The sequence below is a fragment of the Rattus norvegicus genome, chromosome 1 (genome assembly GCF_036323735.1).
Source record: "Rattus norvegicus strain BN/NHsdMcwi chromosome 1, GRCr8, whole genome shotgun sequence".
In the NCBI taxonomy this organism is placed as follows: Eukaryota; Metazoa; Chordata; class Mammalia; order Rodentia; family Muridae; genus Rattus; species Rattus norvegicus.
This window is the reverse complement of record NC_086019.1, coordinates 165487872-165502341: the sequence shown is the minus strand read 5'-3', so window position 1 is coordinate 165502341 and position 14470 is coordinate 165487872. Positions and strand designations below refer to the sequence as shown.

At 45.4% G+C, this 14470-nt stretch overlaps 1 protein-coding gene across 7 annotated transcripts in view; it reads right to left on the bottom strand.

Moving 5' to 3' along the window:
* Window positions 1-14470, bottom strand: part of Clpb (ClpB family mitochondrial disaggregase) — a 122810-nt gene that overhangs the window by 61173 nt on the left and 47167 nt on the right. For 6 of the 7 annotated variants that reach the window (XR_005491697.2, XR_010057345.1, XM_008759796.3 and 3 more), the window contains one exon: window positions 3893-4021. Coding sequence is in view for 5 of the 7 variants with exons in the window: in XM_008759796.3 (XP_008758018.1) it covers window positions 3893-4021 (129 nt within the window). In the remaining 2 variants the exon portion in view is untranslated. Of the gene's footprint in view, window positions 1-3892; window positions 4022-11198; window positions 11219-14470 lie in introns of those variants that run through there. The other variant, XM_063272881.1, reaches the window with a different exon arrangement.

Genomic DNA, 14470 nt, shown 5'->3' with positions numbered 1-14470 from the left:
GATTAGAGGCATGTTTTAGGCAGACAGAGATGTTCATGGGAGCACATTCCTGAGAGGAGACAGAGTTAGTGCAGCTTAACAGCCCTGGGTTACTCTCATAAGGCAGCTGCAGCCACCCCGCCCTCACCCCTGCCCTGTTCTTTCTAGTCACTGTGTCCACCTGTCCTCCGTGTTTTCATGTACTTGCAAAGTCAAGTATGAAAGTAGAGGCTTCCTGCTCTAAGCCAACAGCAGAGGCGGCAGCAGCAGCAGCAGCAGCAGCAAGGATGAGCATACATGGTCAGTATACTGCCTATACTACAGGACTGACACCAGTTAATTCAAACTTCTACAAGAGAATGAAAGTCTTCCTATTAGTTTTCCTGGAAAAGGGGGATTATCCATTCACCCAGCAGTCTTTCTGTAATTTATTCCACCTCCTTGCCCACCAGTGACAAGAGAGCACTTCCTCCTTCATGTCCAGAGAGCCCCTTCTTCATCCTCCTGTGGGAACGCCCGCCCCATTGCCATGGCCTGTTTGCATATCTGTCAGCATAATAGTCTCAGGGTCAGAGACAGTGTGCCTGGTCCTTAAGATGTCTTGAGGCTTATGATCTCAGAGATATGAAATAGTTTAACATAAGGATATAAGAGAGACATGTTTTAAAGTCTGTCTCCAAAGCTTGTACCTTTTCAGTTATGGTCAGTGGTATGCTCTGGGCCAACAATGTACACATTTATAGGAGGAAGAACCCGAATGGGGGACAAGCAGGAAACACTTCCCATGGGAGGGAGGTCTCTGAGTGTATGTGGGTGACAAGTAAGCAAATTATACCAACCCTCTAGGCAGCATGGGGATGTTGAAGGCAGAGACAGAGTTTAAGAGAAATGGAGTTAAAGCTGCCAGCATTAGAGTGTGATTTCTGTATGTAAGTCATAATGATAACTGCTAATGAGGAAAGCATGTTTGTCCTTCAGTTTGAATCTGAGACCGCACCTAGGCACATAAATCATTTACATATATACATGTGGTGAAAGGAGAAGTGAGACTGAGGGTGTGACTCAACTAGAGGACAGCAGGAGAGGGAAGGTGGGGCACTGGGGACTATGATCAAAGCACAGAAAACTACAATTAAATGCAATTAACACGCCCCAATAAAGAAAAACAGAAAAGGAACTACTTGTCACAGAGCATTTAATATGTGTCTGCCAGGCAGTTTTACATCTATTATTAATCTCCACTTACTCCTGTGAAGGAATCATGTGACAAATAAACAATGAAGACAGAGTTAGGATCATCTGTCCAAGGCAACCTGGTTAGCTAATGGGAGACTGGGATTCCAACCCTGGTTAGCTGATTCTGAAGCCTGGCCTGCACTCTTTTCTATTACTCCATGCTGCCTCCTAAAGGCTGAAGGGTGTCCACATCTTCAGCTTGATGCTATTGCCTGAGCCTCTTTACGACTCAAATAGAGATCATCAAGGCTGTTCCCTCTATCCCTCACCATAAACCCAGGAATCTAAACCTCTGTGGACTTTGTGAGCAGACAGTTTTTGTGCCTAGGCCTGCCTTGGGTGTTGCTACGGCAAAGCTGGTGGCCAGAACACTCTGATAAAGCTGATGGGCAAAAAGACAGACCCTTTGGAAAAGGTCAGCAGAGGTCAAAGACTTTGGAAATGTTACTGACAACAGCCCCTAGGACAAGAGAGCGGGATCCTGCCTCTCGGTTGGCTGGTCACATACACTAGTAGACTAAGGGAGGTCAAGAAGGGGAGAGGGGTCAGAAGTTGGCAGGCCTGCAGGCCCTGAGTGACAGCAACTTGTTCAGGTCTAGAAGGGAGAAATAAGTGGGCTGATGGTTTTGGCCCTCGAGGCTGGGAAACTAGGGTAGTGGTATAAATGGATGACTATTAAAAAGGCAGGTGGGAGAAACGCAAAGGTGGGGGCTTAGGGCATCCGTTCCAAGTCACCGGACAGGAAAGCAAGTCCCTGGAACAGCTCAAAGGGCTAACCTTGGCCTGGGGGCCTGGGGGTGGAGGGAATCTCATAAAAGACCCTCACTTCTTCATTTTAAAGGTGTTCGATCTGGAAGAGGAGTGTGGAGGGCTTCTTGTAGAGTGAACTCTGGTAGCTAGGGGAAGAAGGGATATGAGCCAGGAGAAAGTGACTAGGCATACTGATTTTAAGGCACGGCAGAGAGAAACCCCACATACACGCTCTGATGCTCCAAATGTCTTGCCAGAGAGCTTTCCAAAGGTCGGAGTTGGAAGCAGTCTGCTTGGGGGTGGTGCTGAAGTCTCTGCTTCTGGGGGCACTGAGTCCTTGTTCTAAAAGTTCCAGTCACCCCAGGTGTAGTCGCCTCGCCACAGGGCACTTGAGAGCACAGACAAGGTCCAGTTAGAAACCAGTATGCCTATGGCTGACAGGAGGTAACAAGACTGGGTTCCTGGAAGTGTCCCCAGCCCAAGGACATCACATATGCTGGAAAGTAACTGGGATGGCTGGCCTGGAAGGCAAAGGCTGCAGGACAGAACAAATTTCACAGGCTGATGTTGGGAAAGTCAGCTGGTAGAAGTTACACACTGATCACAGCTTCTTAAAAAGGCGTTCCCATCGGTCATTGTGAAGCAAAGTGGGACACCCAAGCAAAGACTGGGACGCCTCAGTTTTTGACAGAACCCAAGGGAATGGCCACCAATCTTGGAGAGATAAGACAATCATTTGGGTGATGCAGAGGGCCTGAAAAGAACCATCTAGTCCTTTCAGACCCCATGGAGAATGAGCCGTACCCAGAGGAACCTAGGCTCCAGCCCCAAGAATGGGTCCCCAGCCTTGTAGAAGCAGTGGCCAATGAATAAAGAGATGGTCTTCCACTATCATCTCAGGGTCTGGGTCTCCCACATGCTGGCTTTTAGAAGTTGATAGGGATAAGGAGAACTAAGAAGGAAAAGGCTGCCTGAAGGTGTCTGGCAGTGAACTGAGCGCCAGACTTAGATAGGACCAGTCTGTAATGACGCTGACACTCCTGAAGGGAGGACATTCATCAGTCAGCAAGGGTTTATAGAATATTTACTATGTGCCAAGAACCATGCGGGTATGGGGGATACGAAGTTCGTCAGTGTGGTTTGCAGTCTCAGAGGCCGGTCAGATGAGAAGCCTCCTACTTTGTTACTGTTGATTTTGGTTTCTTTTGTTTTGTTGGAGACAGGGTCTGAGTTATAAAGCTCAGGTTGGCCTGGAATTCACTCTGAAGTTCAGGCTGTCCTCAAACTTAACTTCCTCATGTCCCAGCCACCTGAGTACAAGTACAGATGTGAGTGAACAGGACACCATGGCTCAGAATAGTGGCGAGGCGTAAATGACATTGCAGCAGGGCCGAGACCCAGGAGAACAAATCTGTAGCAGGGGTCAGCAGGCTTGACAGGACTTCCCTTGCTCCCCCGATCCTATTCTGGAGGTCACAGGAGGAAAAGAACACTCTTGGGAAGGGCCACCAATCAAGAAAACTCACACTGGGGCTGAAGAAATGGCTAAGCAATTTAGGGAACTTCCTGTTCCTCCAGAGGACTCAAGTTCAGTTCCTGACAACTGTGATGCTTCTATAACTAGAGCTCTAGAAAGACTCGATGCCTCTCACCTCCAAGGACACCTGCACTCACTCAACTGGACATATCTACTTCACCGAATAATTTTTAAAAATGTTGAAAACAAACCTTCACAGTTTACTGCAGAGTAAATTTACACCCCCCCCCCCCCACCGGGTCAAGAACATACACCAACCACCAGAGGACAAATCACACATTGACACATTGGGAAACAGATCACTCTTTTAGCTCAAGGAAAGTAATGGTGCTACAAGTGTGGCTGGAGCACTCTCCTGCCAGTCTCCCCCTCTCCCCCCACAGTTCTCACCTCCACCCAGTAGTTCCTTGACGATGCTGTAGTCGTCGGCCAGGACAGCATAGTGCAGGGCTGTGCAGCCTTTGAAACTTGCACGGTGGTTTAGTCGGTTGTTGAAGTCATCCTCTCGAGTGACTAGGACTGAGGAACAAAAAAACCCAACCCTCCATTAGTAACACATCAGTCTGTGCATGCTCAGGGTTCCCCCTCTACTTCCCTTACCCACCTCCTTTTAGTGTGTGTGTGTGTGTGTGTGTGTGTGTGTGTGTGTGTGTGTGTGTGTGTGTGTGTGTGTGTGTATTGACAGGGCCTCACTATGAAGATCAGGCTGGCTCAGAACTAGCAGAGATAAGCCTGACTCTACCTCTCAGTGCTGGGATTAAAGTGTGTTCCACCACATTTAGTTCTTTTTGCTCCAACCTCCCCCCCCCCCCCACTTTCCTCTGAGACAGAGTCTCACCATGTAGGCCAGACTAGCCTTGAACTCACAGATCCAACCACTCTGTCTCTAACCTAGTATTGGCATTAAAGGCCATTGCCACTGTGCCACTGTACTGGTCTTCTTTGATCTTTTAGGACAAAAGACCAGCTATGGCTGGACTTTAACTGGCAGTAATCCTCCTGCCTCTACCTCCCATGTGCAGGGATTCCAGGTGTGAGCCACTATGTCCAGTCTCACTTACTTTCTTTTGATTTTTTTAAAATGTTTTTGAGATCAGGTTTTTTTTCTATATACTTCAGGCTGGTTAAACTTACAGTAGCCTGTTTGCTTCAACTGCCTGGCTCTTCACCATTTTAATTTATGTATGTAATTCTAAACATTAAGTAGCACCTACACCATGTGTCTGGCCATCTAGGCTGGGCAAGAGGAGGTAAAACAGTGTGGTTTGCTTCATGAGCACTGGCCAACATGTAGGAGCCATTCTGGGGACTTGAACTGAATCGGTGTGGTGTCTGACCTAATCTGACAAAAGAGCAGATAATGCGCAGATGTTCAGTGTGTGCAGATAAAGTCTGTGTTGGGGTGTGTTAGGATGACACAGAGCCGGGGGCAGGTGAGCTGAGCTCAAAAGGAAAAGGTTCACAGAACACTGGGTAACTCAAAGAATGAGGAGTCTAGTGAGGAGGTGGAGGTGGGAAGTAGACTAGAGCAGTGGGGTTGGGGCCAGAGGCTTATCTGTGCAAAAGCCACATACCTCTGCTGTTGACAATTTGGCATGTGACTTAAGGCTTAAGATCTGATTTATAAAACTACAGAAGAGTACGAAGAAGAAAAAGGAGCCAATGAATACCTCAGCAACCTAAGAACACATTTAACATTTCAGTCTAGCTCTTCAGAGATTGCATTGGGCCTGTGTGTGCATTCCCTACAAAGTTGGAATTTATTGTATCTGTAATTTGCTTTTTGGTGGCCCCGAGGATTGTACCTGTTGTTGAACACATCTTTGTGCATGAGAGACAGAATTCTACCACTGAGCTCCCTCCCAGTTCCTGCAATCTGAATTTTGTTCCCCCCCAAGACATGGTTTTTTTGTGTAGCTCTGGCTGTCCTGGAACTTGCCTTGCCCACCTCTCTCCCTGAGTGCTGGACTAACAGCGTGCACCACCACTGCCCAGTGTCATTAATTTTTTTCACTCTTAAAAACATTTTCAGAAGGTAAGGATAGACAAACCCTGTAAATCCTCAGGCTTGCTTCAGTCCTCCTACTCATGTTCCTCTCTTTCCTCTCTTCTAGTTCATTATAAAACAAGCAAACAAGCAGGCAGAAAACAAACCTGAGGTTGTTAGCACTGTTCAAACCTTCTAGGTTGGTGGACAGATGCACATCTGCTTACCAGACAGGTCCTGGATTATGCTGTTGCCAGACACTTTTAGACTGGCTAATAAACTAGAAGGTTCTACACCTCTGAGGCATGCCCTGAGAGGAAAGGCCCCACAGAGTAAACAGATCCTAGTCTGCTTTTGTGATGAGGTTTCAATTTTTTCTAATGTTCACTCTTGAACTCAATTTGTTGGGGGCAGAATCTAGGACCTAAGTCCTACCTCCCTATGTCTTGTCTCTCCTGTCCTGGTACTAACCCTGTAAAGGGAAGCTCTTTCAGCCTCTTGAGGTACAAAAGAATGTGGGCAAAGCAAGGTGTGACCTTGCCTAGACAGAAGCATAAGGCAGGTAATTCCTAAGTGTTTTCTGAGTGTCTTCCTGAGTGTTTTCTGAATGAGCTGATAGCATTCCCTCTCCTATAGACACTATATAAATAAAGTTCTAAAAGCCAGAAGGCTGTTCAGTAGTCATAATCCAGTCCTACTTTTTAAGAAGAGAATAATATGAAAGCTCAGCTCACTTGGCTAGTTAAGTGGTTGTGTAAGAAGCGTGGGAGGCTGAGGTGGAAGGACTGCTAGAGCCTAGTCAGACTCACCTCAGCACCAGGGTGAATTCTTGCTCTTTGTGCCAATAAAAGAACAAAGCACAGAGAAAGCAGAGTGGGAATGTTGTGGTGCCAGCCCTAGCTTTTTGTATTCTCTTCTTTTCTTTCTCAGACAATGCTGTAGGACATTCAGTGGAACCTAGCTATACCATATGACAGCCTGAGGTCGCAGCCAGCATCCTAACAAGCTTGCCTGCGTGGAAGCATTTCAAACCTCTGGCCAAAATGAAGATGGCAGAGCTCAGAGCTGGAGACCAGACCACAATGCTTGCCCTTGAGTGTAATGTGACCTCCTCTTGGGTATCCAGAACAGTAAGAAAATTTCTGAGTAGCAAAAATTAGATGGACCTCTAGGCACATCTGAGGGGGCAGTATTTAGAATAGCCTAGCCTCTGGGCACACCAAGCTAATTATGTATATTAGCCTGGGCACATTTGAGGGGTACCGGGATTAGCCTGGCCTCTGGGCACATATGAGGGGGCTTATCTAGACTAGCATAGCCTATGGGTGCATGTGATGGTATCTGTATTTTCCCTTTACAAGCCCTTTAAGAACTCAGTGACCAACCTTTAGTCACAGTCATGATAGTCACTCACTTGGTTATACCCCACACTGGGAACTGTATCTTTAGTCCACTGCAAATTAGGAGAAGGAAATAAGGCTGGGAAAGACAATTCAGAGTCAAGCAGATTGATCACAATCAAACGCTAGCCAGGCAGGGAGGGAAAGGAACAGGACAATGAAAAGCTGAAAAGGATTCTAAGCACAGCACCTCAAAAGGCCCTAAGGGCATCTCTGAACTGCCACACAGGACATTAACTGCTGGATGTAATGATAAACTGGAAGAAAAGTGATAGTTGGCTCAAGAAAGCAAGAAGGGTGTAATCCATTTTACAGAGGAAGACTATCATTCATTCAACAAACAAGTGTAATGAGCACCAGCCCACATGGTAGATGTAATAATGAATGAATAGGGCCATTTCCAACTTTAAGAATTAACTGTCTGATCCAAGAATCAAACCAATACTGTGTTTTCACAAGTGTGCTGGCAAGGCTACGCATACAAGGTGCTTACCACAAAAAGCAAGTGATTTCAAGGAACACAGAGGGGGCTATGTGAGGAAAATGTCAGCTCATACCATAGTGAGGACCAGTACCATAGCCCAGTGACAAGCACTGTTCATGAAGCATCCTGCTCACTGAGGTCTCACCTCTTTTTCTGAAAATACAGTTGTACCAGCCAGAATGCCGCCCTCATCCTTTACTGGTCACTTGGCTGGCTAGTTCTTTTTTGGCCTTGAACAAAGAGTCACTTTGTCCAGTGATCCTTCCTGCACCTGAGGTAGGTATTTGCTCCAGAGGGCTCCTCTAGCATCTCCTCCCTCTCAAAGACATTCCACCGCAGTCATGTGCGCCTGTGCCTGGGCTTTCCTACCAGGCAGAGTCACTGTTTTCTTCATAGGTAGCGAGTGAGTCCAGAGCTCAGCACAGCCCGGTCCCAAGCTGACAAATTAGCAAGTAGACATAAACTGAGTGCCTCTTTTATGAATAGCAAGAATCTAAAATACTAAAAAAATTAAAACTTTTTTTCCCCAAAATCTTTTCCAATGCCGACACCTTTCTGATTTTGGTTGGGACTGGTGACAGGAGCAGAGGCAGGAGGATTACAAGTATGAAGCTATCCTGAGTTATACAGAAGACTTTGTCTCAAAAAAAAGTTCCTGATTTTGGGGCATTTAGAGTTCATATTTTTGGATTAAAGATGCTCAACCAATAACACCTATATACAAACATTCCAAATTCCACACAAACTCCTAAATCTGAGATCCTTTTGGTGTCAAGCATTCTGGATAGGTATGTTCAACATCTCACCCAGATAAAGTCCAGATATTGGTTTGTGGAAACCAATAATAACATCTACAAACAAATATTTAGTGAAGGCAGCAGAGAGTGGCTAGCAATTGAGCAAGCTCTGGAGCCAGACCACTTATGTTTGAACCCTAAATTTACCACTAAGGTTCACACCATCTGCTTGACCTCTCTGTGCCGACGAATGTGTAATGGAAAGAACAGGAACATCTTGGTGAGCGGGTTTGGTAACACATCTTATACGCACCTTGTCTTGGTGTCAGCCATTATCTTTTTTACCTAGTCTCTCACAAAGGCCCTGCCTCACAAAGGCACAGGCAGGTATGAGGTAACAACCACCTGTTCCATGTACACGGAACCAGCAGGGTCTGGTTAGAGCCCCGCAATGATGGTGCTCTCCAGAGTCCATAAGGACTTTCATTTCAGAACTTCTCTGGGGGCTATAAGTTTAAGTTCCCATTTCATAGGGGACTGTTCAGAAGGGTGACATTTGGTGTCTATTCCATGCTTGGCGTGAAGCTTTCTCTACAGTGCCCACTGTTAGCAACCTGTGGTCACCACAGGTTCATATTTGAAAGCGAGGTCCCAAGCATCTAACAAGCTAGCCTGGGTGGAAGCACTTCACACCTTTAGTCAAAACGAAGACGGAAGAACAACTTTGGGAAGGATTAGGAGGTGAGGCCTTTTTGGAGAAGATGTGACACTGAGTACGGGCTTTGAGGTTTTAAAAGCCCATACCTGGCTCAATCTCTTTATCTCTACCTCCAACTTAGGGTAAAATGTGAGCTCTCAGCTACTTCTCCAGTGCCAAGCCTGCCTGTCTGCTCTCATCATGCTTCTTGCCATGGGCTTAACCCCTGGAACTGTAACCAAGTTCCAATGGAAAAAAATGTTTTTGCCTTTGTTATGGTGTTTCTTCATAATAGCAGAGGAGTAACTAAGTCACAGCCTCACTGCTAAGTGCTAAAAAGATCCGCTCCTGAGACCCATACTCTTCTCAAGCCATAAAAGATGGACGGAGGTGGAACGGGGGAGAAGAAAAGGGACTACATGGCCCCAGTCCTCTGCCCAGGAGTAAGTAAGTTCATCAAGGGAGATGTCCAAGCCTGTCTCACTAGCGGGCCACCAAAGTGGTCTTCTGAGGCAGGCTGGCCTTTATCCAGTGAACTATCTCCTTCTCAACAAACGTATCTTCCCACTTGTGCACAGGAGTGGCAGGCTTTTCTTCCAGAGAAGCTTTTCCTGTCTCTGCAGAAGGAAGTCCCATACCTGTCTGCCTACAGTGGGAGTGACAGCCACTACTCTGCTCACTTCGGCCCCACCTCACCTGTGAAAGTTAGTACATTTATGCCTAAGTGGTCCACAGTCAGGCCAGGGCCACAGCAGCAGAATCTCCATGGCCTTCATGAAGCTCTGACCACGTACTTGCCCCACACAAACAAACAGCCCTGCTTCCCATGTTGAGAAATATTTGAGGTGAAGATGTCACAAAGTCTGCCTGCCACCTTAGCTCTGTCACGTACTAATTTCTATGTAAAATGGGTATGATGGTTATTAATATGAGGAATGCAGAACAGTTAATGTTATGGTACTGAAGTACCAATACTTACAATTAATTTTAAGCATAAAATCTTACTATAATACAAAATAATTAAATATGGCAGAGATTGAGGGTGTCACTATGCACCCCAAGTAGTACATAGCACTCAGGAGAAGAGGCAGGTCTATATATGAGTTCAAGGCCAGCCAGGCCTACAACATGAGACCCTAGCTCCAATAAATAAATAAATCATCTAAAAAGTAACACGAATACTTACAGCAATGAATTCATAAAGGCCAAAGGTAGAAACGGCACAGCATCCATAAACTGATGGATAAGCATGTTACAACAGAGCACTGTTCAGCCACAAAGAGGAATGAAGTAATGACATTTGCCACTATGAGCATGAAACACAATGCTAAGTAAAAGTTGGTCACAGATGAGCATGTAGCATCAGGTTTAGTGGCACATGCCAATAATCTCAGCACTTTGAAGAAACAAGAGTCTTGGGAAGGCCAAGGCCAGTCTGAGTTCCTACCTCAAAAGCAAAGCAAAATGTCCCTAAGAAGAAGTGCATATTATCTGACATTATCTGAGTTCTTCTGATGTTATCCTGCTTGGTTGGAACCATCCCTAACACTAATACTGGCAGAAGAACACTAAAAATGGCAGAAGCTCATTTCATATTCAGCGGAGGGTAAGTACTACGGTAAGAAAAATAATGGTTTGTATTTACTGAATTTTCTCCCCAAGACAGACTTTCTCCATGTAGCCCTGGCTGTTCTCCAACTAACAGACACCAACCTGCCTCTGCTTCCCAGAGTGCTGGGATTAAAGGTGTATGCCACCATACCCAGCATACTGACCTCTTACTGGTGTAGGATCAGGCCAGGCACTTGATCAACTATCTTCCTCACAAGAGTATACTAGGCTGCCATTTAATAGGTGAAGAAACAGAGTCTCAGCTCAGGTAGATGGTTTAAAGTGGAGCCATCAGTCAATGGCTGTCTGTTCAGCTCAGACACTTGCCTCCTTTTCTGTGTGATTATGACTTCCTTTTGGTCTCTTATTTACTTACAGTGAACTCAAGCAACCTGAGGTCATGATCTCCCTTCCTCTATGTATTCTAGTCATGTCTAGCTCACACTACATTAGTTGACATTTTCTCCTGCATGAACTTAGACTGTTTTATGCATACATTCTTGAATGTGGCAAGTGCTCAATAAATATTTCTTTAGTGAAATTTTAAGTCTGTCTTCCCAAGAAGAAACTAGGTTCTTGAAGTATGGATATTGTTATCAGTTTTATCCTTTGCAGAATGTATGAGCCATGGCTGAGGCTGGCTTCAGGTCCAACCTTCACTTAAAAATGGTGTCACAGGTACCATGCTCTCAGTTAATGGACTCTAAACTTTCTCCTTAACAACAGGGCCCTTCTTGCCCCCACTCCCACCCCAAGTATAACAAAAAGGCTGGCACATACAGGCTCAGCAAAGGTGTGACAGATGAAGAGTGGGCCAACAATCTTCTGATGGGCTGGCTGGCAAGGAACTTGAAGGTTGCTTGTTGATTCTGGGTGGCGTCCTCTTGGGCCCAGGGTTCCCTTAGTAGAGAACCAGGTGAGGCACTTCAGACCCAAGTCACACCCTCCCATTATCAAATGCAAAAAGGGGGCAAACTCCTAAGAGTCTATTACGGTCTGTATCAAACCTAAGCATTGCTTCAGTTTCTTTTATTTCGTGCCTTTCCTGATTCTTACAGTAATATGGTGCTCAGTGGTCTCTGGACCCCTTTGCTTTGCTCTATGATTACCTACTGCTCACCCTCTCCCATCATAACCAAAGTGTACCCCTGCAGCTCCAGCGTTCCTCAGGGACAAGCCGGCAGAAGAGCAAGAAGCCTACTTCTCAGTAGCTACACAACCTGGCTGGTCCAATTCGGTCCCTCAGTGATCCCTGTCTCTGCACCTGCTTGCCTCTCTTCTGCCTTTTCTTCAAGATGTTAAAAACTCGCAATAAAAAACAAATACAAAACGCTGTAATTAATAGCCAATTCTAAGCCAACCAAGTATCTCTACTAATAAACCTCAACACTTGCAAAAAGAACAATAAATTCTGCCCCTCTCTGGTTCTGAGGTGGTCTCTTTTATATACTCTGTGTTGTGTGTATGCATGTGGGTAAGCGTGTCTACATATATATTTATTTTCCTTTATTTCCCATCCAGGGAGGGGCAGAATAATGAACTGCGTGCGTCAGGGAAGATGAATCTGGGATACTAGGGAGCAGTGCAGTAAAAAGATTAAAGTGTTATTATTGTTGGTTTTTTTCCCCCATGGTCCATTGTGACAGCTCGACCGTCATCTGTAAAAAATGTCTCAGCGAGAGATAATCATCGGAAACTCAATAAAGCGTCAGGGGGAGCCTCAGCCCCCATCAATCACTGGGTGCCTGGAAAATTTCAACCCTCTGTCTCCCTTCCTGCTATCCATATAAATGTCTCTAATATATTTTGTGTTGTGTGTGGGACCCAACCCTGATTTGGAACTTTTGATGAAAAAATATTTATACACAAAATATGTAAATCAGTTAAAAATCACAAGACTAGCTCTTTGCCACCCCATCATACTTTTCTCTTATTTTTATAAATGTATCAAATTTATTCTTTTTAATAAAACATGCCAACTACTCTCTATCTTTCGCTTTTGCCTAAGAGAGAAAGATATATATTATATGTATGTAGGTTTGGAGGGCTAAAAGTATGGACACAATTAACCTAACTAACACATGTCATCTTGAAGTTGGCCAAAATGCCAGAGTGACAGCCCTCTGTCCACCCTGCTGACTTTATGGCAGTATTGAGAAATGGCTTACAGAACTACTGGCTCTGGAGGGGCAATGAAACTCTTGAGTGGACCTGGACAAGGATGAAGAAGAGTCAGGGCATTAATAAAACAATGTGCCTAGGAGCTTTTAGCCTGCTGATTTCCCAAGCCTCTGGAGAAGCCTGAGGTCTTGGCACACTCAGTGAGAGGCACATGCAGCCTGGAATGGTCTCTGAGCTCTATACAAGGCAAGGAAACAGTTTTGTTGGCACTGGACATCACTAAAAAGATGATATCCTCTCTCTGTGTCTCTCCCTCTGTGTGTCTCTCTCTGTGTCTGTGTGTCTATGTCTGTCTGTCTGTCTGTCTGTCTCTCTCTCTCTCTCTCTCTCTCTCTCTCTCTCTCTCTCTCTGTGTGTGTGTGTGTCCGTGTGTCCTAGAGCTAGAGTTATAAGATCCAACTGATATGAGTGCTGGGAACCAAATTCTAATTCTCTGAAGGAGCAGTAAATGCTCTTTCACCTCCATAGACATCAGTGTTATTTGCCTTGGTTTCCTTGAGTAAGCACATAACGTTGAACACCAGATCAATAAATGTTACTTGCTGCTGCCTTAGCTGTCCACATGGTGTGGCCTCATTAGAGAAGTACTCTCCTCTTCTCTACCCATGAAGTAGTCAGTTCCTGTAGCATCCTCTCTTTGAGGAGTTCGGCGTTGTCTGTTTTGATAATGGAGTCCTGGTGTCTTGATCTACCCCAGTCTGCTAATGCTGTGTTGCTATGGCTCACTGCTCACTGCTCACTGGAAGATGTGCTGCATGGACAGTATACCCTAGGATGTTTATTCACCAGCCTGAAACAAGACTTCTTCTTCTTCTGAATATTTATTTATTTATGAGTACACTGTAGCTGTCTTCAGGCATACCAGAAGAGAGCATCAGATCCCATTACAGATGGTTTTGAGCCACCATATGGTTGCTGGGAACTGAACTCAGGACCAGTCAGTGCTCTTAACTGCTAAGCCATCTCTCCATCCCTGAAACAGGACTTCTACATTTCCCACCTCTGAGCATTTTGGACATGGCATATCCCTGTTGCACTCACACCTATCTGTCCTCTGGAAGCTACCTCAAACCTTCCTAGACAGTGAGAATCAAAACTAATTTTTTTCCTTGACTACTTCAGCTCAGTGTTCTTTGACTGAACTCTGCTGTGATTCGTACTTGTGAGTGGATCCTTCTCTAATGGTCTTGGCTGCACCTTTACTATTACTAGCTGTTGCCATTCTTAGCACATTATGCTTGCATGCTATCTTGCATTTTCTCAATTGCTTTCAGGAGTATGTCAACTGACCCCCTCCCCTGGGGGTTGGGAGCAAAGGGGGCTCATAATATAGCCCAGGCTAGCCTTAAGCTTTCAATCTTCCTGCCTTAGCCTCCTGAGGGCTGGGATTATAGGTGTGCAACACTATACCAGAGATCAAGTGATTCTTATAACAAATCTGTGGTATGAGAAATAAGTCTCTATAGATGAGAAAACCAGCACAGAAACAGAATGAATTGCCAAGGTCACATCATTAAGTAGTGGACAACCCACTTCTTAGATTCAAATTAATATTTGGCTCTCTGAGGATACTCAAAGACCCTGCAGCTTCCTATGGACATAATGAGACTACTGATCATGATGAGGCACAAAGAGGTTTTCATTAGTGGAATTCCTCTTACATTCCAAGCAGAGGGAGGGATAAATATATTACTTCTAGCTCTCTTAATCACTTTTATTTTATAAATTAGGAGAGAGCATTCTGAGAAGTCTAGGGAACTGCTCCAGGTGTAAAACCTACTGAATAGTCAACAAACCCACCAGGGCTGGTGGAAGAGGGCTAGCACGTATGCAGGGTTAGGTCTTGGGGGTGGGGGTGGGGTAAGACCCAA